At 41.4% G+C, this 27,235-nt stretch overlaps 3 protein-coding genes across 3 annotated transcripts; 2 read left to right on the forward strand and 1 right to left on the reverse strand.

Annotated features, from left to right (window-relative positions):
- The first annotated feature begins 652 nt into the window (after positions 1 to 652).
- On the forward strand, positions 653 to 10,617 carry LOC119903866. Its single transcript, XM_038720131.1, has 11 exons — positions 653 to 876; positions 1,792 to 1,952; positions 2,275 to 2,390; positions 4,964 to 5,145; positions 6,016 to 6,076; positions 7,125 to 7,212; positions 7,934 to 8,056; positions 8,628 to 8,782; positions 9,109 to 9,143; positions 9,285 to 10,286; positions 10,323 to 10,617. Exons 1-11 carry the CDS (start codon positions 682 to 684, stop codon positions 10,587 to 10,589), a joined length of 2,385 nt encoding a protein of 794 aa, XP_038576059.1. The 5' UTR covers positions 653 to 681; the 3' UTR covers positions 10,590 to 10,617.
- map3k19 (mitogen-activated protein kinase kinase kinase 19) lies at positions 10,592 to 14,274 on the forward strand. The gene is made up of 6 exons (XM_038720133.1): positions 10,592 to 11,535; positions 11,962 to 12,066; positions 12,302 to 12,540; positions 12,675 to 12,927; positions 13,058 to 13,266; positions 13,505 to 14,274. The coding sequence occupies exons 1-6, from the start codon at positions 10,705 to 10,707 to the stop codon at positions 13,635 to 13,637; spliced, it is 1,770 nt and encodes a 589-aa protein (XP_038576061.1). The 5' UTR covers positions 10,592 to 10,704; the 3' UTR covers positions 13,638 to 14,274.
- Positions 14,275 to 14,292: 18 nt separating this feature from the next.
- Positions 14,293 to 25,605, reverse strand: ccnt2a (cyclin T2a). Its single transcript, XM_038720132.1, is given in 11 exon segments — positions 14,293 to 16,084; positions 16,236 to 16,838; positions 16,841 to 17,558; positions 18,652 to 18,722; positions 18,866 to 19,029; positions 21,549 to 21,594; positions 23,316 to 23,378; positions 24,003 to 24,063; positions 24,395 to 24,523; positions 24,645 to 24,726; positions 25,409 to 25,605. Coding segments are annotated over 11 exon segments (2,169 nt in total). The 5' UTR covers positions 25,567 to 25,605; the 3' UTR covers positions 14,293 to 16,010.
- Positions 25,606 to 27,235: the final 1,630 nt, after the last annotated feature.

Here is a 27,235-nt window from a genome sequence, read left to right on the forward strand (position 1 = left end):
GAGGAGGAAGGGTCCACTCCCCTTATCACTGCATGTCAGAAAGGCATTGCTGAGGCAAGTTATGTGCTGGATGTGTGTGTGTGAGTGTAACATCGGGATGACTATCTTTGCGTGATCATGGTCTAGCTCTGGTCAACTAGCTGTTATATAACTATAGCAGATGTGACATCAGTCAATCGTTCAGTGGAAAATTCCTACTGGTGAACTGGTGTTTGAGGTGTAAGGTTGTATTTTTTCAGTCAATAACAATAAAATGTGTTTATGTGTATCTGAGAGCCCAGTGACCTGAATCTTGCTCTTTAGGTAACTCCTCTGCATCCTCTGGGGTGGGCATGTTCAAAACAAGCACATGACATACCGGTAACACAGGGGAGACAATCCCTCTGTGATCCCCTGTGTCACACCAAATTACAGCTGATATTGAGCAGAACTTTGCTCTTAAGATGTTTGCGAAATCCTGCACATTTACAGGGTATCTCGGAAACACTGGAATAGTTGTCTGATAGCACATTAATAGTAGAAATTAGCTCCAATTTTATTTCTTTTTTAGATTTTGTCTCATTTTAACTAATGAAGAAAAAAACTTCACAAAATCAAATTCTACCAAGTCTACATACTAAAAATCTACACATTTTCATTTTTTGTGTCAGTTATTGTTTTACCTGCTGGTGCTGTTAACAGATGGTACGGCGGTTGCTGATGACCGGGGCTGATGTGACCCTGTGTAACTGCAGCCAGCAGACTGCGCTCCACATAGCCCCTCCTGAGCTGCAGGGAAAAGTGTTGGGCTGGATGTCGAGGCCTCATCTGTCTCCCCAGGCACACCTGCTGCAGGCTGCCTGGCAGGGCGACCTGCACTCCTTACAGCACCTGCTAGTAAGGCTCCCACACAGATACAGATTGAGTGGTTAAGGATTCCCCTGATGAGTGAAGAAAGCAAAGGGAAACAACACAGTTTTCTTATTTCAAAAACACAACTGGGTATTCTGGTGTGTGATGTGGGATTAGAGTTGTTGAGATCCAATTTACAGTTCAGGCATTACATTTAGGAATAGTTTGTATACCTGCCAAGCTAGGGTTATCTTGAACATGTAGCATATAATGACTCCAAATGCTATTTTTATAATGGTGAAATGCTGAAAAAGAAAACCCTTCTCATATGGATCCTGACTGAAAATATGTATATACCTCTAAAGAATATAAGGTTTTTTGTGGGGATTTTATCAAAATGTCTCAAAAACAACTCACTGACTGTACGAGATGGTTGCTTAGCGCATTAAATGCATTCAGCTCAGGGCAACAAACAGGGTTGTCAGTATCATGATGTCCTTGTGTGACCTCGTGTTACTGGAGGTAACTAACTATGACTACTACTAATCTAACTATGTAAAAACATGAATCGTGTGAATGTTATTCATCAAATCAAAATGATTGTTTTGTAAATTGTTTTATCCAAGGGCGTAGAATTTAGTAGGGACATGTCCCTACCATTATCCATTATTAATTATTTCTACTTCCTGAGAAATTCTGTTCCAATCTGCTAGAGTAAGAGTATATGTATATACTGTACACAAAAATTAGAAATATGCCTGAACTTCTAAATGTCAAAAGACTACAAACCAAAACAGCTGTGCATAAGGCTGCAGGGCATTAAAGGTCAGTTGTCTATGTATGTGTGCTATGTTCCCCCGTTTGTGACCTCAGCACTTAGTAAGTTACTCCAAACTAAGTGTGTCATGTCTTATTCATGTTTGTAATATGTCTTTGTTTGTGTTTGTCTGCATGTTTCAGGCTCAGACAGACAGGGTGGATGTGAATGTCCCTAACAGCGACGGCGTGACAGCTGTGATGCTTGCTGTCAGGGACATTGACCTATTTGAGGGCATAGCGACACGGTTGGCATGGGAACACAGACCTGTGGAAGTGGTCAAGGAACTGTTGGCACTCTCAGCGTAAGAAAACACACATTCATGCATGCATTGATACGTAGACTATACTGTTCAGACAAGCACACACTCAAGCTGTTCTTTAGAGTCACAGTTGCAGTTGCCAGCTGTCTATTTGTTAAGTCTTCAGCAGAGGAGGTTGCATCTTGAATTAAAATACTCTACTTAGTTTGGGTTGCTTTGGCATTGAGTAATACATTTTTGCTTACATTAAAACACCAAATGTAAATATGTATGCAAAGGGAACACCTTTATAGACCATCTGAAGCTGTCTGATGCAGAAAAACTGTCCACTTAGACCTTTTCCATCTGTCTTTAAACTGCTCAGTGATCTGCGGGTACAAGACCCCAGCGGCTGTTCAGCCCCCCACTACGCCGCTAACATAAAAAGCCCACTGAAGGAGGAGATCGTTCCTATGATGGTAGAGGCCCTGAGTGACACAGGTACACACTTATACTCAAACAAAAAAAGCACTGGACACGCACGTCACATGCATTTCACGTCCCACTTAATCACATCTGGACAGAAGAAGCAGGCATCCATCAGCTCGAGGACACACGGTTTTTGTCGTTCACAATTTAAAGCTCTGCTAATCATTATATTTCTGTTAACTTTGGATGAAATTACTACATATAGTGAAAGGGGACACTCATAGTGACGAACCCACAGAGAATTGTTGCCCAAATGAACAGTTCCCCTCAGCTCTACATAAGGTTTTAGCGTCTTTCAGCTCCTTGTTTCGATTTTACAGCCACAACAACTTGACTGTTTTGGTTCAGTCTCACCACTCTCATTGTTAGTCATTTGTATTGTTTCTAACTGCAGCGGGCAGCTGTTTCAGCGACAAAGCTCATGAATTGACTATACACTATACCGGCTCAGAACCAAACAACAGGCATGTTTAAGCAGCTAAATATCCAAATCTTTCCCTCAGGAGTTGGTGGAGGTCAAAACAAAGCTGTGAGTGAATATATTCGTCAGGTGGCCAAAAACATGACATCAAATCAATGCTAATGTTGCTCTGTATCTACTAGATGTGTAAGTGCTGTAGCTAACTGCTTACTGGCAAGTTCACCATACTTCATATGGTGATAAAATATCAGTGTTGTGTTTACAGCTTTTTCCGCAGCCCCAAATGGCCAAAATACACTGAACAAAATTATAAACGCAACACTTTTGTTTTTGCCCCCATTCAACATGATCTGAACTCAAAGACTTTCTCTATGAACACAAAAGGTCTATTTCTCTCAAATGTTGTCCACAAATCTGTCAAAATCTGTGTGATAATCCATCCACCTCACAGGTGTGGCATATCAAGATGCTTATCAGACAGCATGGGTATTGCACAGCTGGGCCTTAGGCTGGCCACAATAAAAGGTCACTCCAAAATGTGCAGTTCCATCACACAGCACAACGCCACACATGTCACAAGTTTTGAGGGAGCGTGCAATTGCCATGCTGACTGCAGGAATGTCCACCAGAGCTGTTGCCTGTGAATTGAAAGTTCATTTCTCTACCATAAGCCAGGAACTGTCTCAGGGAAGCTCAGCTGCATGCTCATTGTCCTCATCGGGTTCTCGACCTGACTGCAACTTCGCACAGCCATTGAAGAGGAGTGGACCAACGTTCCACAGACCACAATCAACAACCTGATCAACTCTATACGTAGGAAATGTGTTGCACTGCATGAGGCAAATACCCCACCAGATACCCCCCCAATACAGTGAAAATTAACATTTTCGAGTGGCCTTTTATTGTGGCCAGCCTAAGGCCTTTTATTGTGGCCAGCCTAAGGCACACCTGTTCACTACCCATGCTGTCTGATCTGCATCTGGATATGCCACACCTGTGAGGTGGATGGATTATCTCGGCAAAGGAGAAGGGCTCATTAACAGATTTTGACAGATTTGTGAACAATATTTGAGAGAAATAGACCTTTTGTGTACATAGAGAAAGGCTTAGATCTTTGAGTTCAGCTCATGATGAATGGGGGCAAAAACAAAAGTGTTGCATTTATAATTTTGTTCAGTGTAAATCTACTAATGCTGCTTTAAAGTTGTGAGAACATTCTGATCTTAATTCCAGCAGCGCATGTGATCTGCTTTAGGAAAGTAAGGATTATCCAGTTATGTGTCCATTCTCATGTTTCTTTCAAAATAATAATTAGAATTAGGCAGTTAACAAACATTTTTGTAAGTTGAAAGGGGTCCTGCACATTAGACTTGCACCATAACACTGTTTCCCAGCACTACGTTGCCCTTTTTTGTATGCTGTTTACCTACAACATATGGCCTGAAAAAATACCACATGGAAACTAAGAAAGTAAAGGCAATACTTGCATTATATACGTTAATTAATAGGTAGCTATATGCAACCTTAAGCAACAAATCTTTGCTTTCTCATTACATTAAATTAATGGGTCAAATGCATGCTCACACTTCCTCATGTCATTGACTTCACTTTGGTTACTGATTCATTGATCAGTTACTCATTAAACTGTGTGTTTTTGTGAGCATGTGTAAGCACACGCATTTTCCTCCCTCTCCCACACACATACAGGCATACACACAAACAGCATACCAGCTTTATTCATAAAGCTGTTTTTCAGAGTAAAACCTCTGAAAACCTCACTCAAAGCCCGCACTTATGTGGGAGGGTATAAGAATGGCTTGTCTGTCTATTTGTGAGCCACCATGCTGCTAAGAACCTTCATGAGAGTGTGAGTCAGAGTTCGTATCAAGGATGGCGATACAGAAACAAGGTGACACCGCAAGGGTGGAGAAAGAAATGAAAAACAAACAGAGAAAGGTAGAACATGTTGTTTTCAGACTTTTAGAACACTTCTAATTCCTTACCTTGAGTAAACAGCAGAGAATCCAGGGGTGTGGACCCAAACATAGAGTTTTTTAAATTCTTGACCTGCACTGCTTGTAACTGGGAGAAACAGCTGGATTTTTCCTTCTTTATGTGTGAATATCAGCCACAAAGAGTTAGAATTATTTCTGATTTTGCGCAGATGCTGCCCCCTTGTCACTCCTAGCCCCTGAAAAATACTTGTGCCAGGATTTGGATTTGGAGTTTGGGGATTCAGACACAGAGTTGGACCTTGAGAGCCTTTATCCTAATCAGTCTGTAGCTGCCTCCCCAACGCAGACACCAACCCATCAGCAGTGCTTTCTACTATACAGCCACACAGGGGTAAGTGATAAATAACAAGTCCCTCTGAAAGAAAATGCTTTTAAATGTCTCTTCTATATCAAGATGTCAAGGCTTTTGTCATTCTTGTTCAACACTTTGGGAGAGAGATTGGTTGTATTTACTAATTGATTGAACTGTCCACATTTTAGCAAACTCTGTTTAAGTGAGACAGCAACCAAACCCTTCTGATTAGCCTTTATAATGATCTGTTGTATTTAAATGTGTGTGTGTGCGACTGCAGTGGGGCTGTTGATCTCATGTAGCCACAATTAACAGACACACAGGCAGGCTGGCAGTGAGCAGTCACCCCGAAGACAAATATGTGGAAGCAGTAATTGGATGTTTAGATTAGTGTGTGTAAGTGTATGGAGGAGGGGTGCTCTGGGTCGCTGACACTTAACTGCCATACTACCGTATTTTGGGTGTGCTTGTAGCTGGAGCAGACTAGCAGGGCAGCTGGCTAGTTGGAAGAGAAGAGCAGGTGGTGTACGGGGAAAAGCTGCTGTGTACGTATCTCAGAGGCCCAATGACACATTTAACTGTATGTATGTATGTGTACATGCACAGTAAATAAACTTTATACCAAGGGTTTGCTTAGAACAAATCAAACATCATTCAAACTATAATGTTTAAGTTGACTTCCAAACCACCAAGAGAGCTATATCTGAGACTTAAGCTTTGCCTCTGTACACGTGCAAAAGCTCCATCATATGAGAGGTGACTGAGCCATTGGGAGCTCTAATTGTTATAAGTGAAATCTAACAATTCTAAACTGAAATTCATGCCTATGTGGTTTGGTAGCAGAGCTTTGTTTTGTGATCTCTCCTTAAGCTTTGAAGAATTCACTGTATTCATTTTTGTTCTTTACAGGAAATGTTAGAGTCTCCAGAGGACCCTCTTCTATCTGACCGTCATAAAGGGCTCAGCCAAGGTACGAACTCTTTAAAGGACTCCTGGAGTTTTTGTGGGCTAAGGTGTGGGATATTAATGTGTGAAATTAGAGTGAAACTTTTCTTATCTCTTTGTGGGATTGTTAGAAAAAGACAAAAATTGTATCCTTAGTCCTAGAGGATAAAAGGACTAACGAGAAATCAGAGCAAGGTGAAATTGGTGTCTTGGATGCCAGCGAACTACTTTAAACAGGTCAGTGTTTTTTTACTGTTGGTCAGCTCCCAAATAGGTCATCAGATTAAATCACCTTCTAAAAGGAGGGGAGTGAGGGAGGCGTAACTGGGTGGGAGGGGTCTTACACACAATACCACCTCTCAGCTGAGAAACCTGCCTGCCCGTCTTGTACCTCAGCCATAACAGCATGGGTTAGACGCAGAGAGGAAAGAGCAGACCACTAAAGGAGAACGATACAGCGAGGAATGGACACGATGTAGAGTAAAAAAACAGAATAATGGTGAAATAATTAGCTTCTTACCCAAGTGTGAAATAAAGAACAAAAGAGAGAGGAAGTATCTGATTCAGTCGTTAAACGTGGTCTTCATATGGGAGCGGAGTGGACCAGCTGGCTCAGAAACAGGTACTGCCCGTTGTTTTCTCTCTTTTGAGAATCAACATGTTGTGCGTGAGTTTGTTCTCCCTCACCCGTGGTTATCAAGGCACATTCTAGTGTTATGATAGGGCTTTGAAATCTACAAATAAAACAAATCTGTAGGCTGTCGACTGATACAGCTGCTACATGAACTCCCGAATCCTCGGAGTTACATTGTACTTCAGCAATTATGAACCTCCAGCCTATCAAACTGCATCAAAAACCACTTTAAAGTTCAGGAAATGGAATGTGAATTATTGTTTTGTTGCTTTTCAAGTTTTTTTTGTATCAGTGATAGTTGTTTACTATTTCTGAACAAATGTGTGAAATGGAAACATTATTTGTGTGCTATTGTGAACACTGAGAGAACACAATCAATTTAGTTGGTGGGTGCAACTGTGTGTGTGTGTGTGTGTGTGTGTGTGGCTGTCTGGAGCAGATAAGGGGATCCCCCTCTGTTTCCAAAACGCCATGGAAACACTGAGAGACATCAGGCAAGCCTACCAGGATGCAGGGAGGGGAAGCAGGTGGGTCGGGTGAAATTTCACAATCTTTTACACACACACATTCTCATGTGCACTCTTTTTGAAGGTGCACTGGGAAGCTGATGGCACTCAGCTGATATTGTTGACAGTGCAAACATGTGAACACATCAACATCTGTTCATATTTAACCACAAACAATTGTTGTGCGTACAGTTAACCCTCCAACCCCCTCAACACACAGTCACTTGTATAAACAGCACACTCTCCTTGGGCTAGTCAGCAACTTCCCCTTACTCTTACACAAACAGCAGATTAGTGTCCTATCCGGTTACACTCCTGTCCTGTACACAGGCACCTGTCACTGTGTCCAGAGCACAACCTGTTCTACCCAAACAGGCTAGAAACACACAGGCGGGGAGAGAGGGCTTTGGTGAATCAGCCCATTGTCTGAGATGCGGAGCTCTCACCACTGAATCAATTCCAACCTCTCCAAAGAGACTAAAGGCCTTTGAGCAGGTCTCTAATTTCATAGCATCAGCTTCCAGAAATAGAGAGAGATGGGAGGAAAATGAGGCTTTTGGCATCATGTTCACGTCAGCACAAGGTAATAAAGCTCATCAGAATCTGTGAATTCCTATTGTAATATTATTAACAAGAATTTCTCAGTTGAGCCCCAACAAATTTCCCAGAGTTGCCTTTCCTCTCTTCTTGCCAAAGGCAAAATTAACCACTCGCCTGTGTTCTGTCCTCTTCTGCTCGACAGAGGAGGTTTGTCTCTGCCCAGCCTGAGCGACAACAGCAGACGCTGGAGCCATCTGGATCCTGCTCCCTCATCTGGTTTGCTGAGTACCAGGACCTCCTGCCTGCCAGTACCCCCTAGACACAGGTACATACGGTAGCTGAGATTATTTAAGAAAGAATAATCAATAGCAGATCGACAGTTCAATACCATGCTTGTAAACGTCATATAGAAAGAGAGTGGAGCAGGGAAAAATACTACCAGTCTCATATGACTGCTGGAGATGAAATAGACTAAAAGAAGAATCTGACTTAACTCCTTAATTCTTTTTATCAAATAAAATGACAAGCAGATGTCTGAGTTACCTGAACCATGTTCTAAGGTTTGATTACACTTCATCTTGTTCTGCACACCTTGTTCTTTGGCATGGCTCCCGGTCTTAACATCTGCTATCCCCTTGAATTATGGTGGCTTGTGTGTGACACAAGTGATAAACTAAAAAAAGAAAAGTAATTATTAATCAATTATTTAGCTAATGGTTGATCAACAATGTATGCCAATAGCCATATTAAATGCATTTATTGCTATGAGGCATCGAAAATCTTACTTACCGCACTACTGTATTCTGAGTTTATACTTTTTTGTGTTTAGAAGACACAATACATCTGTGGTACTCATGCAAACTCTTTAAAATCAGATTTTGATTTGTTCTTCACAGGCCGAGAACAAGAAGTGTGGTCGCAGCATGCTTATCCTCCCCAGGGCTGCTGTCCGTGGCTGAGTCCAGCCAGCTCAGCCAGTCAGCCCCCAGCATCATGGAACCACTACTGTGTTCAAACACTGTGATGCAGGCCAGAGCACACATCCAGACCCGTATGTAAATGTACAACTGAAGTGTATAAACCTCCAAATAAGATAATCATCTATTATTATTGAGTAAAACCATCTGTTACTACAGCTGTGACTCATTTTTTTTAAGAATTACAAAACAGTTTTATTTTTAGATCAGAGGAGAAGTTGAATTTTATTTTTATCTTATATATTATAAATATTCAAAAGGAAACATTGTTGAATATTATGTGTAAATACAACTGTTTGAATAGTGGTTTAAGGTATTTAAAATCAGTAATTTAGTTTGCTGATTATGCTTGTGTGCATGTGCACGTCATTTTAAATCTATAATTTCTTTCTGTCTGCAGGACTGGGTTCTCAAGATACAGTGAATGAACAAAAGGTGAATTTCAACCAAAAAACTCCTTATATCAGCTTCACCTAATTGTCTCATTATACCTATATTCCTTTTTCTTTTCATCCATACCAAAGTTTGTCTACCTCACCAGGCAAAGCCATTGAATTACTGTCAATGTCCTCGCAGGGTCTCTTGCCAGCTCCGCATCCCAGAACACCCAAGCTGTTGGCGCCACTAGACAGCAGGCCCAGGGACACTGCGGCTCTGCCAGCACTAAAGCACCACGTTCCCCTGAAGCCCATCAGCCAGAGCCCCCTTTGCTCCAGGACCCGGCTGAGGAGAGAGAGGCTGTCCTGGGGCAGCCCACGCACTGGCCCTGTGACCACTAAAGGTGGTAGCGAGGAGAGCGGGTCCAGCAGTAGCAGCAGCCAGAGTTCCATCAATCTAGAGGATGAGGAAGATGAGAGGGATACACATGAGGGAACTTCAGCAGAGAGCCATCTGAAGTTTGTTGGAGACAGGTTGTTGCAGCATTCGAACACTAAGGCTGATTTGGTCGGGGAGATGAGGCTGCATTTTAAAGTTCAGTCAAGGGTCGGCCATATCCCACCGATCCACAGAGCAGCACATAACCTGGATGGAGAGCCTATCATTAAAACAAGTGATCTTCCCAGCACTGAAAAAGCTATAAACTCTCATTGTGAAGGCAAAGCCACCAATATGAATTATACAAACGAGCCTGTTGAGAGTCAGTCTTTTATAAAATATAACTATGCACAGCAAGGAGACTCTGTAAATCATACTAAAGACACTGTGAACGATGAAATACCTATCACATCAAAGTCTAAGGAGGAAAAGAACAATGTGGTCTACACCACAGAACATGAGACTGAGATTAGCCACGAGATAAAATTTAATATGACAAACGACCAGAGTGATGCTATCACACGCTCTGAAGGGAATTACAGAAGTGACTTGCAGCAAATGAAACAGACAGAAAGAACAACGAAGGATTCCTGTTATGAAGAACCCCGAGTAGATAACCATATAACTCAGGAGGAGAGGACTCAATTATTCACTCCAGATGTAAAGCTTCCACAGACAGACATAGATCTCAAGAGACATGAGAGGACGTTGAAAACCTTAAAGCCTGCCTGGAACAAGGAGAGAAGAACCATGAACTGTGAATTAAGGGAAAATATTCTATTAAGGGAAAATATTCTAACGAACCAGCAGTCCTTCAACATCCTAGCACACAAAGACCGAAGCATCCTGCATAGGAAGTCCAAAACCAATCTGAAGCACTCCTCACTGTCCACACAAGTTAAAGATAAAACCAGGAAAAGCCCAGAGCTAATAAATAGTGGAGAGACTGTTACAAAAGTAAAATCAAAGCTTAAATCTGTTAAAGGTGCTCACCTTAAAACTGGCATCCCCATCGCCACGAAAGAAGGTTATAGATCATGTACAGAGCAAAAGAGCAAATCCTGACAAGTTAAACAGCAACAGAGCTCAACAGCACCCACCACTGAGGGAGCTGAAGGGACCCAGTCTAGCGGGAACGGCAAGGTCTAAATCTGCTGTAGACTTCATCACTTACAAAGACATGTTTCAGCAGATACAGAGTAGGGATGAAGGACCGGCCATCTATGAGATGTTTGCTGGTCCTATCTATGAAAACCTTCGAGTTTCCAGCTCCTGTGAGAAAGTTAAGGAGAGACACGTGCAGTCTGCTCCGTCTAGGAAGACACAGCAGTGCCATAAAGTCAAACACAGACCACTGAAACAAGGGCAGAGTAAACTGAGGAGAAGTGCAGGAGAGTGTATGGTGGTTTCAGCTAAAAGCAAACCAAAACCTGCGTCCTCTAGGGTGAGACCTCACCTCACACCCGTATCAAGGAAAGGCACACAGAAAATGAAGGATATACCTATATTGGATGGGGACACAGAGGCTGATCCAGTTCTCTCTAAGGATGTTGACATTTGCCATAATAGTGCTCAAGAAAAGGCTGAAGATCACACGTTATGTACCATAGAGGAGGCTCTTTCTAGATTTGGGTCTGAAACATTGAAATCAAATCACAAAACATTGACTACGCAAGCAACTTCATCTCATGTTGAAGATTTTAGTCACATGCACATGAATAAGCAAGAACAAAACCGGAATTCATCAATAGGATCTCAAAGCCCCCAAATGCTGAAGATCAACACTTGCAGCAGCATCCACACTATCATGTCACCAGTTTACCAGAAGTTTCTGGATGAAGTGGGGGACGGGCCGCTTACAGATGACCTGTTGCAATGTCTGGCTGAGGAGCTGATCTCACTGGACGAGAGGGACGTATCCATCGGCCCATGTCCTGATAACCTGGGACTGAGTAAAGACGAGTCCCGCAGAGAAGACAATCCAGTATCAGAAAGAAATGCATTTCATGAGGTTAACTTTTTGGCTTTATTTTGGTCAAAAGAAGGAGAACTGTTCATTATCATAATATAATATGGCCATGATCAAGCACATATTCAAAAACTATCTCTACTCATTCAACACGTTCTTTCATAACTCTACAAATGTTAGGGACTGTATGAAAATGATTACATTTGTAACCAAATGTAGCAAAGGCCTTGAAACATTCATCCCCGCCTCACCACCGCAATCAATTACACACAGTCCCTTACATATAAGACATAATGAGGTACTAACTAATTCAACACCTTAACCCAGACAAACCAAAATATTCTGATCCACTAAAACTTCAAACACACAGTTGGTTTTTGTAATTGTATACAAAATGAGAATGATTTTCTGTTGATAATCCAAGCCACCCTGTTTTGCTCTCTCGGTAACCTTCAACCTCATTTTCAGGTTCATTCAACAGACAATGCTGCTTTGCTTGGCTCTGGGTTGGTTGTAGATGACACCATCACATGGACAAAGGGTGAAGTACTCGGGAGGGGAGCCTATGGGACAGTAAGTATGCTCATTTAGAATAACAGATATATTGTATCGCCAACTTTGTAACTGTAAGTATGTGGACCATCACAACTCCTGCTGTTTGAAGCTCTCGTGAAGCTTAAAAAAATGTACACCAACTTCCTTAGGTATTATCTGTTCATACAACCATGCAAATGCTCAAAATATTATATGTACAACAGCACACATTGATGCCCATTTAACCCTGGCATTCACTGCTGCCTGTTTACAGGTGCACTGTGGGCTGACCAGCCAGGGCCAGCTGATAGCTGTGAAGCAGGTGAGTTTGGATGCCTCTGATCCTGACGCTGCAAAGAGGGAGTACAGTCGTTTGCAGCAGGAAGTGGAGCTGCTTAAAACTCTTAGACACACCAACATTGTGGGCTTCCTGGGTACCTCACTTCATCAGCATGTGGTTTCCATCTTCATGGAATACATACCAGGAGGATCCATCGCTAGCATCCTTCACAGGTTAGGCTGATTTAAACCAGCTTGAAAACCTACCCAGAAGTACCTGTTGAAACATTGAGCTTTAGGAATGTGTGACAAATAATCAGAGCAGAACTTCTGCCTTTAACACACATTGTCCTTTTCACTGTCCTTAGGTTTGGTCCTCTGCCCGAGCGTGTCCTGGCTCTATACACCCATCAGATCCTGGAGGGGGTGGCCTACCTTCACCTGAACAGAGTGATTCATCGTGACTTGAAGGGAAACAACGTCATGCTGATGCCCACAGGTGTCATCAAGCTCATAGACTTTGGCTGTGCACGCCGTCTCAGCTGCCTTAACCACACTGCTAGCAACAGCGGAGATGTTCTCAAGTCTGTCCATGGCACACCTTACTGGATGGCACCAGAGGTAAAGCTAGAGCTCATTAAGGTGGTCTTCTCATCTGTGAAGATAACACTTTTTGAATGACTTAAGTTCTATTTTTTGCATTGGTTTCCATTGGTCTGGTCTGACTCTTGGCATCTTTTCCACTCCTCAGGTTATCAATGAGACAGGATATGGCAGGAAGTCAGATATATGGAGTGTGGGTTGCACAGTATTTGAGATGGCCACAGGGAAACCACCACTGGCACACATGGACAAGATGGCTGCCTTGTTCTACATTGGGGCTCAAAGAGGGTTGATGCCCTCCTTACCAGATGGGTTTTCGGATAATGCCAAAGATTTTGTAAAAATCAGCTTGACGAGGTGAGACCCATTGTCCTTCCTGGGCAGGGCAAACTCAAACAGATGTTTTGTTGAATGTATGGTAAATTCCTTTCGTACACTCACCCTTTCAATCTATACCTGATTTAATTATAATAGAAAATATGCTTATTAGGACATTGAAACTAATCAAGTTAAAGTCCTAATTCAGTGCACTTTCTTATTCATAGATGTTTGGGAATAAATGCTCTTATTTTCATTTGTTTTCTCTTAAATTCAGTGACCAGAGATTGCGGCCATCTGCAGAGCAGCTGCTGAAGCATTCATTCATCCCCCAAAATGAGAGTGGAGTGAAAGCTTGGAAAACACAGAAAAAGAACTGCTGTGGTCACCCAGAGGGACATTGTGGTTAACAAGGAGTTACGCTACAACAGAATATTTTTGAGTACAAGGGGACATTTAATGATTCAATTTAGATTGTGACTCAAAACATGTCTTTCTTTTGCCACCCTTGGAGGGGCCTGCCACATATCCCCAGGGATCCACCTGTTGTGTGTTTAGGAGCATGGGCCCCTAAAACTCAGTACATGAAAAGCACTTTTATGTTTCACTTGATAGAACCTATAAAATGTGAACAGATAGATGCCAGATTGTTATTACCGACCTATAGCAATCTAATAAATGTGCCAATCTTATAAATACTGTAATTTTCAATTTATACGTGCAGCTCTAGGTGTCCGTGACGCGTGATATTTAGGTTCTTATAAAATATGTAATCCATTTTGCAGCATACATGACATTATACTATACATTATAAGCAAGCATTTTCAGGGCTTAGAATGTGAACTACTATGTCCCGTTAGCTTTCCTCTGAGTTATTGCAGAATCATTGTGTAGAATATTGCCTAAGAGACACTCATAAGAACTTTACTTACTACAAGCTACTAATCAAGCATATCTCATGTTCAAATCTATAAAAGCAGAATGTTTCTTCACTCCTAGGTTCTAGTAACATGGATATATGCATAATAAATGACAGCAACAACCAGGGTTTATACTGTGTCGGGGTAGTGGAAACTTTGAAGTTTATTTGCAATATAGAAATGAAAAGAAAAAAGGATGTAAAGAGTGGCTTATGCAAGTTTGTCCACAATGGCATTTGTTCTGTGTGCCCTACTGTAAATCCCTAATGAGGGTACAACCAGTCCAGCCTCAGGCTTATTGGTATTTTGCACTTAAAATAAATGAGTAACCTAGTCAAGAATAGAGGGAAGTGTTGTGACAAGATTGGACAATTTAGACTTTAATGTATGAAAGTGATGGAAAGACGTGTGCAGACAAGGACTTGGCTGTAAATGTAAATACAATCAGTGTATGTGGACATCAGTGACAAAACCTATTAGGGACATCCATATTGTAGATACGCGAGTTTTCCAAAAATATCCAGCACATCAGGTTGCATGGCTGGTCACTGTTTGGCCAACTGTTGCTGGGATGGAACAGAGCCAATAAGGGTGTTACGTCTGAATAGCACACTGTTAAAGGCGGATTGAATACTACTTACATGTATGCCCTTCATGGGCTGACATCAAAGGGCTACAGCTGAAATTATGTCTGCACTTCAAAGTAAAAAGGGTTAAGTAAACTGTAATAGCACACTACTACTGTCTGTCAGTGTTTTTCTTTTTGAGGCACAGCCTTTGGCAACCAGCTTAAGGTCTACTTAGAGGTCCAAAAAATTATTTTTGGTACAAATTGCATCACTCTGATGTGATAAGTAGGTGTTGGATGTGCCTGTGTTACTGAGGGCATCAACGGATTTCCTATAATGGAAAAGCACAGTCCAGCGCCCTCTGTAGGAAGGCTGAAAGAAGCACACACCAGTAGAATGCTGCAGTCATTCACCTGATGATGCCCAATCCGTTGGTCAACAAAATAAAAGTCTTTTATAGGTATTATAGTTGTCTTTTTATACTTACAAGCAGCTCCAAACCTGAGTAGTCATGGTATAGATTTTTTTCTTTAAACATACAAAAACGTATGAACATTTATCTCCTCTTTCTGTAAACAGCAAGTACGTGTTCTCCTTTTAAATCCCTTTGATGATTGAAACATGCAAATCATACGCACGGTACTGAAGTATAAAAAGAAATCAAGACAAGAAAGCAATTGAGGAGATGATTCACACCTAAAAAAAATAATTGCATCCATCAACAATACTAAATGGATTGCCAGCAAACATAACTTGAACTCATCTCCAGCTGGCTTCCTCCATACAACCGCAGAAAGGTGATTCTATTAAATTACTCGTTAAAAAAAATTGGAGGAAAATGAATAAAGTGCACCTTCCATGCCTTTTATAGTACTTACGAATACTTTTGTTTTCCCATATGGAGATCTGAAATCTAAGGAAGGACTTTCCTCCCGATGAAAACACACACAAACCCACCCTTGCACATCCCTACTCATTTGAGGAGGAAGGTGAACCAAGCAGCAATTTAACAAACTAACAGAAAGACAGGACTGAGTATCACAGCCCAGAGATCTGACAGTCAGGAAGCATAATTTTTCATCTTTCATGTCTCTCAGAAATTGAGATGTCCAACAATACTTTTCGTTTTTTTTGCAGATACATTTTTCTGCCTTTCAGTAAAGGGTTTATCATCACATAAAGAGTTAATTGTCCTAGGGCACTTAACAGGGGGGTGAGCATAGTCTTCAGAGTCTGAACTGTGGGTAGTTTGTTGCCATTTCCATGTGCTGGCCATGGCTGCAGAGTGATGGACTCAGTGTCTCTGCTCTCCCACTTCATGTGGCGATTCACTAGGAGGAGAGTACTGCTGAGAGGTCCGCAGCCCACCTGGGTGTGACAGGAGGGGAGGAGGAGAAACAAGAATGAGGGGGAGGAGGAGGGGGAGGAGGTTAGCCATAGAGCTGCAAGCCGGACGAGACACACTGCAGTACAGGAGAGGAGCAAGGAGGAAAAAAGGGGAAAGAAAAAGATGTAGTACCTGCAGCACCAGTGCCACCCTTGGAGATTTTGCTCACTTTGGAGCAAGAAGTGGAGAATGAGGAGGAAGGGTGGTGGTTGTGGCTGGCCTCGGGGTACGCCCTCTTGCGCGATGACGACAAAGAGGTGGATCCGGGAGGAGCAAGTGTAGCCCCTTCCATGCTGACCAGTCCTGGAGGACCTCTTAGAAGGCTTCCCCCGCTACCTGGGCCCTCTGGGCCTCCTCGTCCATTCCCGCTGTGTGTGTGTGGATGAGGGTGACTGTGCTTGTGGTGGCGGTGGAGGCTGTGATCTGCTCCATAATGTTGTTTCTCCTTGCTCACCAGAGGACTGGAATGTTTACTCTTGTTGTTGGTCGCCATGCCTTCATCTGATGAGCTGTGGCGCTCTGATGATGAAACTTTAATCTTCATCTTAAGCTCATCTTTGTTTGGTTGACTACTTTTGTCCAGCTGGGAGCTGCCACTGGACCCAGGAACAGCCAGACGGAGTTTAAGCGAGCCTTTGTCACGTTTGTCACTGTGATGACGTCTATCTTGCCCTGAAGCTGAGGAGGGGACTTTAATTTTCATTGGGGAGGCAGTGCTGCCACCACCACCATGGATGTTTGGTGGGGCAGTGAATGTTTTCTATGGTCTACTTGGCCCGTAGAGGATGGTGCATAGGTAGAAGAGGAGGAAGACGATATATCCACCTTCACATCGCAATCCAATACTCCTCCATACTGTTCCTGACCACGTTTCTGCCCACAGACAACCAGCTCTGCCGCATGTTTCTCTCTGTATTTGTCCAGAGACAGCTTCGGAGCTGAAGAAGGTTGAAGGGGAGGAGGCTGAGCTGGCAGAAGGTAGGCAGACTGAGGTGGTGGCTGATGCTTGCCCACTCCGCTTCCACCAATTCCTTTCGGTTCCTGTTTGACAGGGTTGAAGTCTACCATTTTCTCAGTCTTGTATACTGGCGGATGCTGAAGCAAAGACGAAGTGGAGGTCTGCAAGGACAGTGTGGGCTCTTGGAGAGGGATGCTGAGAGGTTCCTGTTTTATACAGGTGGAAGGGTACCCTGCTAGGCCCTGACTGCCCTGGGGCCACTCACTGTGGCTAGCTGGATTGTATGTGCCAGTTAAGGTGTCCAGAGACAGCGGTGCACCTCCAGCGTGGCCAGGTATAGGCACGGGGAAGGCGCCGCCTGCTTTGGAAAAACTTGGGTTGGAGGAGACTCCAAGGAGTGAGGCATCACCTTGATCTTGGAGCATGGAAGGCCCAGCAAAGGAGTTGTCCGTCAACTGAGCGCCCTCAGTCTTGGGCTTTTTGGCAGCTTGTGTTGCCTAGAGGGTAGAAAGAGATTTGTGACGCTGTTTTGAGCTTGGTTTTTGTTAGCGTTAAGTTCAATGTAGCAGGACTTCTGTTAATATTTGTGCTTTAACACTGCTGCCAATATAGCCAAACTTGGGTTAAGTGTAGAGTTCATATAGTACAGACGGTTAAATTTGGGGTCCTACACATTTTCGATTTCAAAATTCAATACTTTTCCAGACTCAAATTTGCAGTCTTCTCTGTAGATGGTTGAGCTCACATTTAGTCTGAAAATTCTGCAAATCTGACTACAGATAGCCAGATATTGATTATGTAAATAAATTATTTAAATTTCAACTGTTTACACCGAGGTTACATTATTTGTATGCTTTTATGTTGCCAGAAGAATGTATCTAGATACTGTAGCTCATACAGTCCACATTCCTACACAGAAAGTTGGACGACGTCCCACTGTCAAACACTTATGCCTAAAGAGGAAGTAAACCTCTACTTGTATTATTTTCCCTTAACATATTTAATAAGTAATATTATATTATTGTTACCCCCCATATTTTCTATTCTTTTATAAATGAGAACCGAAAATGAGTTGAATAAATTTTTTCGACGTCTGTGCGACGTCTTATTTATTAACCGTGTCCATGGAAAAGGACAATGAACAGCCATTTTCATCGTGTTTCCACCAATACCACCCGGATCTCTTTTCAAGGAAGTAAAAGATTACTTCAGCCCATTGTTGTGTGCGTTTCCACCGTGGTCTAAAGACCTGCGAAGATCAAATTAACCAGCTGACGTAGGCCGTAGGCCTATACGCCGTCATTGTTTGTAACCACTATCCAAGAGCAAAATGTATAAATGAACATCAGATTTGATTGGAATATAATGAAAAACTACAGGCTTTGCTTGGTCATTAAAAACAGCTGCAGCACAGACCAGCTTCCTGAGTTTCGGAGGAACAGGATGTTTAACGAGCTTTATTACCTGCTGTAATCAGCTGTTCCACTTGTTTTACTTTTTTACATTTACATAAATTTCGACTTCAAAATCTAAATCACAGGCCAAACATGTCTTTCCAAAGACTGAAACAGAACAGCAATGTAATCCTACCCTCCAGTTGCGTATCCTCTTCAACCGACTGGGAGTCTTCTCCAGAATCTGCAGAAACTCATGGGTCAACTCTGCAAGTAAAAGACATGAATGTTGTCAAACAGCCTAAAATACACCTGTATAAATATGTGACTACCTTTCCACATAAGAAATTGCTGAAAACCATTCACTGTAATACATTAAGGAAAAGTGAAACACGTTTATTCAATCTTACCATCAAGCAGCTCCAGAGTGACAGAGTTGTCCACATACTCCCACCAGTGTTTTCCGTCCGTGGAAACTGGGATCTCCCAGTTGGACCATTTACATGCCAGGTGGATGCACACACAGGCGATCACTGTGGGCTTGTACTGGAGGCAGAAGGTAGTGAGGTGTAGACTGTGTAGGGTGTGAGGGTATGCGCAAGTGATGAATGTGTGTAAGAGTATTTTACATATGTGAGAGTATAGGTATGTGAGTGAGTCGATTTCAGGCCAGTCATGATGGGTCCCACATGTGGAGAAGAGAGAAAAAAAACACAAGGGGGAGCAGACAACTTTAATTTGCTGTATGCATTTGTTGCAAAAGATAAGCTATTATTTGCTCGTGTTGATACATTAAACCTGATCACATAACAGCTTCTCAACTCAGGTCACAATACAGGTGACATTGCTAACAACTTCATGATTCATGTGATTTAAGGACATAATTCCCAGTGTGCTTAAAAGTAAGCACTGAAATTGGTCATGTGACAATGATTTATGTTTCAAGGGACAACATAACAAAAAATGAGGGAAGTGGGGAGGGGGCCACGTGTAGCAGCTACATGTAGCGTACCCCTTGTGAAACCCAGAGGCCACCCATGTCATAGTTGCATCATTGTACAACCGACAACATAACAGACAAGAGGCTGCTCCTACAACCCTCCCATATATGGGTCTCCCTTTGTTTCAACTGTGAAAAGGATAAACCAAGTGGGTCCTCCAGATCAATGAATACAACTTAGTGCTGCCAGTGTTTGCGGTATACTGAAATGTATACATAGGCTCAATACTGTGAGCCTCAATCAATGACTTCAGTGTAAAATCATTGTTTAAGAAATGTCACATTTTTCTGCAAAAGTGGAATTGAACATGAACAACAAAATGTTCATATCACATCAAAAATAACTAGTCTAACGGCCCCCTTCCAAGTATTTACAGCTAAAATCTTGACACAAACAGCTATGGTTTTAGTTCCCCACAATCATTTATCAGACACATAAGCCATGAACATACTATTGTTTTCTTAGGGCATGAAAATAAAGATTCTCAAGGAAAACATACTCCATGATAAAACCAGATTTATTATCACGTTCCTAACACCTTGCCTCAGCATGAAGCTGTATAGACACAATTTTGCATAGGTGCTTTTAAAAACACATTTGGTAAATGGATGGTAATCTTGTAACATGAGACAAGTACAATGTCTGGAGTCTGGTCTGTCAGATTACAACAGCAGCCTTAAACAAAGCTACTAGTCACAGCCAACATCTAAAAGCAGCTGGCATCTGAGATATTGAAATCTCTCCGGTGGATTTATAAATAAAAAATACTTTTTAAACATTATGAATGAGTCTTCCAGACTCATTTTAAATAAATACATTTGTATTGCGTTATTTTAAGAACAATCTGGCTATAGCTAGGGCTGGTCAATAAATTGATTATAATTATAGCAATATAATTTTCTTCAATAACAATATAACAAATGTTCAATAAATGTTTGATTTTATTCATTGAATCATGAACAAATTAGCATGTTTTCTATTAAGATATTTATTTGTTGAAAAAAAGATTTTTTCATAATTGTTTTGAATGTTTTACTTCAAATGTCTTAAGTGATCCACTGTTTGTGTTTGTCACGTTCTGACCATAAAGAAAAGTTTAAAACCACAGTTAACCATCTGATTTGACATTTATCATAGTTATTGATATCAAATTATATGACTTTTATCGTGATAACATTCCTGGCCATATTTCCCAGCACTAGCTACAGCTTTCACTCTTGGTAAGTGCCAGCTCAGGGCAAACTACAAACACTGTCCAGTCAGCATCCAGACATTGTCAACTGATTAAAAAACAAAGTTAATTACATAAATTTCAATTCCTTTCCACCACTGCCTACTATAAACAAACCCTTTAAGGACCCAGTTTTTCTACTGCAAGATATGTCAACAGCATTTTGTCCTTACTTAAGAATAAATCTTTATCACCAAATGCATTTCGGTCAGTATGAGGGATACTCAAATAGTTCTAGGCTTATATTCTTATATATTGTGCAGGTCCTTAATGGGTCGAGATTACGTTGTTCTTGTCACATCTTTTTAACTACTATGTATGAAAGAATGTTGTAGAAGAGCAAGGAAAAATGTGCATTTAAAGACAAGTAAATATTGCAAAAGGTGAAAAATATTTGAGGAAATAATGCATTTTTAACAAATGGATATGAAAAAGAAAATTTTAAAAATGAATCTGTGGTACTTACCGGAAAGACCTCTACGAGAAATGTTTACATCTGTGAAATCTTTAGCTGCTATTCAGGCTACCAAAGTGTCTTTCTTTTAGAATTATGCACTTTTTCGCAACCGAACAAACACGTGGGTTTCAAGCGCACCACTACACTTCACATCTTGCATTCAACCCATCTGTGCCAACACATGGTCCCTTGTACAATACACCGCACTGCGACTGGGGCCGGTAACGCTACAAGCCACCCTGTCCCGCTTCCTTTGAACAAAGGAGGGGAGCTGAGGGGAGGAGGCAAGCATCCCAACAACCACCAGCGCAAGTAGGGCCCGTTGGACACTGAAAGGGTACCCTGCATTACAGGAAGCTATGGTGTGCAGTCAAAGTGCAACAAAGGAGGGGCAGGATAACAACCTGTTGGTAGCCATGAAATAGGAAGTCTGTGCCAGATCCTTGCTTGCTGTAAGAGAAACAGAAAAAGAGGAGAAAAAAAAAACAGAGGGGAAAACAATTACCATTTCAGCAAGTTAACAGCATTTTATTTTCATTAGGACAGGAAGTGAATGTTTACTGTTTATAGTTAACTTTCAATGTAGTGATTAAGCCAAGGCCAAGACTGAAAACAAAACTTGGAGCAAACAGTTGCTACATTATAGGGAACTTCGGTCAGCTGGATTATTTAAAATTAAGCTTGCACGCAGGGGTAAGAAGTAATGTACCATTATTGATGAATGGCTTTAAGTGTTATCATATTATGTTTTCATTTTACAAATAATCAGTTTGGCAAATGACTAATTTTTTTTAAGACAATTAGATGAAAGATGAGTAATTCATTGTTTGTGCGCAGCGATTTTGGTGGGTGGGGGCACAACAGCTCAGCTTTAATCTTGAGAAGCAGCAGTCTCTATTCATTAGTCAGTGTCACTTACACTGTACATTTACAGCTAATCTGAGGCTTACTGTTGACCGTGTTCCCTCTGCTCACCTGCCATTCACCTGTTTTGTGTAGAGATTTGCTTGCATGCTGTCCGACCGACAACCAAATGTACATGCACGTCGTGGTTCCTCACGGGTCTATTTCAAGTAGCCTAGTATTTAAAAACGATATAATATTCTGCGTGGTTCATCAACGACGATAAATCATCTGAAAGTCCCGCGAGGTGCAGACAACTCGGAACACCGGTGAGGCTGAACCCCCTTCTTTAACGGTAATTTTGGATTTATTCACGCATTTTAAAACCATTTATTAAAAGCTTTTTCTGTTTTACATGTTTATTTAAATTTATTTGTTTATTTATTTGAAATTTATATTGAAAACTGGTAGTTCTATGTAAAAATCAGACGTTGAGCACCCCCATATTGCCAAAATGGCAAGATCCTTGTTTCGCTGCAGAGCTTCGACTGTGGATTGACAGTTGAATCAGGCTCCGCCCATCGAAGCATCGAATCTTTGACCATTCGTGGTCAGCCCTAACACACACACAGTGTATTCATTTCAATAACATGATACCGACTTCAAACATATCGCGTAGCCAGATGAACTAACAATTGGTAACGTTATCATCTAAAAAGGCAGTCAAAATTTTTGTCCATGCAGAACATTTCGACTGTCATGCCACAGTAGGAAAGGCACATGCGTAAATAATAAAATGACTGACACTTAGGTAGCAGACAGACAGGTTAATGTTATTAGTTACACTGCTTTTCCAAAATGTCTGCTAAAAGATATATGGACAATACTATGGAAACTGAATCATGGTCTGACCAAATAAAAGAATAAACAGTCCTAATTTAGTCTCTTAATATTTTCTGCTAAGCTCATAGGAGAACCCAAAAAACAGATGCTAGACACTACATGTCTTTTCTCCCACATCTGGTTATGTGATCACAAAGAAAAAAACAGTGCAAATGCCAACCAGAACGACTGATTTGAACTTAACCAATATTTAAGGGGGACCGCAAACCTCCAACACAAAATAACTGATGATACAATTCAGTCTTGGACTTGGCCCAATATGCATCAGTAAATGTTGTTTTTTATGTGCTACAGTGAAATCAAAAGAGCATGGTGTGTGTCACGCAACCATTAAATCAGCAAGGTTTTCACCCCCCTCCCCACCCATATCTGAGGTGGGACAAACAAGAGCAGAGGGCACAAAGAGCAAAGAAGGAAGCCTCTACCTCGCACTAGCTGGGAACATTTCACCACATCAGTGTGTGGGTGATCAATAGTAATTTCAAAGCCTGGAACAAAATACATGACAGGTGAGTTCAACAGACACAGTTTGGAGGTGACATGTCATTTTATGATTAAAAACAAACGAACCTAGTGCTCCGTTTTAAGGCCATCAATTCAGATTCTAGCAGGTATCTATATGTTAAATGTTAAATAATGGAACGTGATGGTCAATTCCTATTTCTATGTTACAAATAAATGGCAATCAAATCAGCTCTGACCACTTTCACTCTGGATGCCAGGCATTTCTCAGTACCGATTGTAATCAATAAGCAAGCACAAATTGATGTATCCAAAAAATAAAACGTTGCAGAGCAGTGAAATGGGGATCACATTTGTGAAATAATGATGTGATTTACCCCTATAGCTTTTTCAATACCATATTTCATGACTGTTGTCAGCAATGAGAGAATGACATGTCACCTTTATATGATTTATTGAAAATATGTACATGATAAGATACCAATACAGCAGCTGGGAAAACATTTCACTCAACAGGTTGTGATGGATAAGTTCAACAGTGTTTAACAGCACTACTCCCTTACTGTTAATGATATGCCAAAGATCATGATAATGATAAACAAAAACGCTATCTCTCTCTCAAGTCATCCACTCCAGTCACCACTACTTACCCAGGGTCTGCAGCACTATGGATTCAAGTATCACCAGCTCTTGAGCTTGCTGGAGGTATGCCTGAAGTTTGATAGACAGTCATTACAACACAATTGTAATGAGTCTATTAATCTACCCCCTAACAAAGGATTTCAAATGGCCAAAAACTCCAAACAAAGAGGCTAATTTTACTGTAAATCTAAGCCTTGTTGGGCGAAGGTGTTTGTTACACACCAACAGCAGGCCAGGGCAGTTAAAATAAAGCCATTTGTAGAGGGCAAGGGAATCTGGGAATCAGCCAGTTATACACAGGGAAACCATGGCCTCTGGGAGAATAGATGTAGAGTCAGATGTAGAGAGGGAAAAAAAAAAACTTTCAACCCACACAATATGTCAAGGTTCTTGAACTTACATTGCTTTTCGTGTCTAGAGGCGGTTCTTGGGGATTCAGGCAAGCATGTGCAACTTTAATCACATGTTCGAGTTTCCGTGGTTGCTCTTCCACTTTTGCGGCCAAGAATAAGGTGGTTGGAGAGATTATCTGTACAAAAGCATGAAGACATTTAAATATGTAACGTTACCCATCCTAAGAGTATAATTTTTGTAACAGTCTAACATGTGATACTAGGTTGCAGTCAATAGAAGTGAAGCAGAATACTTACATTTCTATGGAATTTGGTGAAAGAGTGGTGCATATAAAATCTATGCATGTAAACAATGGCTGTATTTATTGTTAATTGCGAGCTGGAGGGCAGGTTAAGGGAAATGTTTTATTTCATTTAGTGTAACCAAGAACAGAGTGAAAAATTTTGCTATACGACATTATAACAAACCAAGACACCGTATAAGCACTAAACAACTGTTTAAAATCGCTAAAGACGATGGAAGTTACGTTACAGAAAAGTTAACAGGTTAGCCAACGTTAGCAGGCTTACAACGTTAGCTTTACTGAACTAGTGCAAAAGCTAACTTGCATCAAAATAGCAAGAAACTGGCAGATAACTTTAAACATCAGCTTACATATTAAACTGAAGCATGTCGTTGTTTGATCATATGAGTTCTATCTAGGGGTAAAGACTTTTTTATTTCAGCTGACAAGGCGCTAGCAACAGCAGCAAACTCACCTAATCTAATGGCCTTTTTGGACGTCAACCATCAGCTAAGCTAGTGCAGCATGCTATGTTAGCATACATGTGCTAAACACACCCAGCGTGGGAGTGGGCTTTGTCATTGCGGATTAAGATTCGTGTAGTATAACAGCATTTTAACCAATAAAAACAAAACATACAAACTGATAAACTCCTGATTCGTGCACCCTAACCTCAGCAGTCAGTTTAACTTTAGCTAACGGGCCCGCTCCGACGCTCGGCGCCATGTCTACTTCGGTCTGGTCTACGGACAGCTTAAGTTTGTTTACAAAGGATACACGTTGAGTCTCTGGCCCATATCTTGGATCAGATTCGCTGCTTGTTGCCGGTAGGAGAGCTCCCGGTCTGGTTCTACTCCACATCGGCGAGACGGCGTGTTTTCGAGCTGCTCCCGGGTGAAAAACCATTTCGACGAAGATCCCCGGCACGCCGCCATTGCTCTCCAACGCTCGCTTGGGCATCGAGAAAGCGGATGTGACGTCGGTGTCGCACAGGAAAACACGACTTCTTCGATGGTGAGCTCATGATGAGATCACGGTGCGATTGGTTGCGCACATCTGGTGCTGCTGTGGCGGCCAGTGACGTTAACGGCGGTGCTGTTTATTGTCTTTTATCCATTGTTTTTAATTTATTCACATTTTACACAACACTGCGTTTTTAGTTTGGGTCAAATTTGTTGGAATGAATATGCACTGACCATTTAACCCACAATAACACATGACTAACTACACAACCATATAAATGATGACTAATATTGACCTCACAGAACTTCAGTCTATTTTATAGATTTATGTTCTTGTGTATATTCAGGAAGCAGGCAAAAATAGGAATTCCTCTTGCTTCAAAGTTGAGTCTTAACAAAATCATTAACAGGATGCATGATTTTGTAGTGTTTCATTCATATTCAGTAGACAAGAAATGTGCTGTATCTCGATGAGATGAGTTATTTAGCGTAAGAATCCATGCACAACGCCTGCTTTGAAGTAGAGCATGTATTAGGCTGGTAGGCTACAGCTTTTTAGCTATTTGAGTCTATTCATTGTTAAGACATGAGGGATCACGTTAACAGAAGAAAATATTTAGAAAGGCAACCAGGGCAGCCCTGCATATGTGTCCCTTGTATTAGTGGGAGTGAATGCAAATGTGTAGCCTACCTGAAAACCATGTGTGTTAAGAGTTCTCTATTATAGGATGCTTTTAGGTCACTTACAATTTGTAACCTTCCATCAAGCTAACAAATAGAAACTCTCTGTTGATTGATAGCAATAAGATGACATGTAAGGATGTGGATAAATACCATTTTACTGTAAAGGAAGAACAACAGCACTCAGCGGCGGATTGGCCATTTGGTATATGACAGGGGGGCCAGACCATTTGTTTTGTGGTGGGCCTTTGAAAAATAAAAAATTAAATAAATTGTTTTTACAGGTCGACAGCACACATGATCGGGGTTTGGAAACGGCCGGTCTGGTCCCGAGATGGGCCGACCGACCAGATCAGATGTTATGCTACTCAAACATTAGTCAAAATCAAAGGCGGTGCTGAAAAAGTTAGAGAAAGCAAAAAAAAGGTCACTTAAGTCCCACGAGTGCATCAAATTTAACAAACTCTTTTCGAAAGGTCTTAATTCGGCTGCTGAAGCTGCAGTGAAGGACAATAGTAGCCTACTGCAGACAAAGAAGAAAACATAGAAAATACTAATTAATCCTTAGGTAGGGTGGAACTTGGCTTCCATTACAGGCACTCATATGCAATAGTTAGCTGAGATATTAAAAAGCCATTGGCTTACTTCTGTTCTCTATATCTATTCAAAACTAGTATGTTGCTGGACCCGGTGAAAACAGCTCAGTTCCTGCATCAGAGTCGTGCAGTGAAGGTAGCAATGATGTTCTCACTTTCTTAATATTGTGGTTCTAATTAACTATTAGGATAGGAGGAACCTGTGCATGTGCAATTTGTTAGTAACATGTGCTATTTAAAAAGTAGTAAGCACTGTTTGCCAGTCACATGCATTAAATGTTTAAATATCTGTTAGATTCAGGAATTATTTCACCATCTGTACACAAATTTAAGTAGTGGATGTGCAAGACCGTGGATGGGGATGT

Source organism: Micropterus salmoides, unplaced genomic scaffold (genome assembly GCF_014851395.1).
Source record: "Micropterus salmoides isolate LMB-PRFRI ecotype aquatic unplaced genomic scaffold, ASM1485139v1 Ms_hic_scaffold_15, whole genome shotgun sequence".
Classification (NCBI taxonomy): Eukaryota; Metazoa; Chordata; class Actinopteri; order Centrarchiformes; family Centrarchidae; genus Micropterus; species Micropterus salmoides.

Bases quoted from the DNA above. Each gene is read 5' to 3' on its own strand.
- LOC119903866 (XM_038720131.1), top strand. From the start codon at position 682: ATGGTACGGCGGTTGCTGATGACCGGGGCTGATGTGACCCTGTGTAAC. The intron at 7,213-7,933 runs GTGGGTCGGGTG...TCTGCTCGACAG, and splicing joins GATGCAGGGAGGGGAAGCAG to AGGAGGTTTGTCTCTGCCCA. The intron at 10,287-10,322 runs TTAAGGGAAAAT...GAAAATATTCTA, and splicing joins GAAGAACCATGAACTGTGAA to ACGAACCAGCAGTCCTTCAA.
- map3k19 (XM_038720133.1), top strand. From the start codon at position 10,705: ATGTTTCAGCAGATACAGAGTAGGGATGAAGGACCGGCCATCTATGAG. The intron at 11,536-11,961 runs GTTAACTTTTTG...CCTCATTTTCAG, and splicing joins AAAGAAATGCATTTCATGAG to GTTCATTCAACAGACAATGC. The intron at 12,928-13,057 runs GTAAAGCTAGAG...TCCACTCCTCAG, and splicing joins CTTACTGGATGGCACCAGAG to GTTATCAATGAGACAGGATA.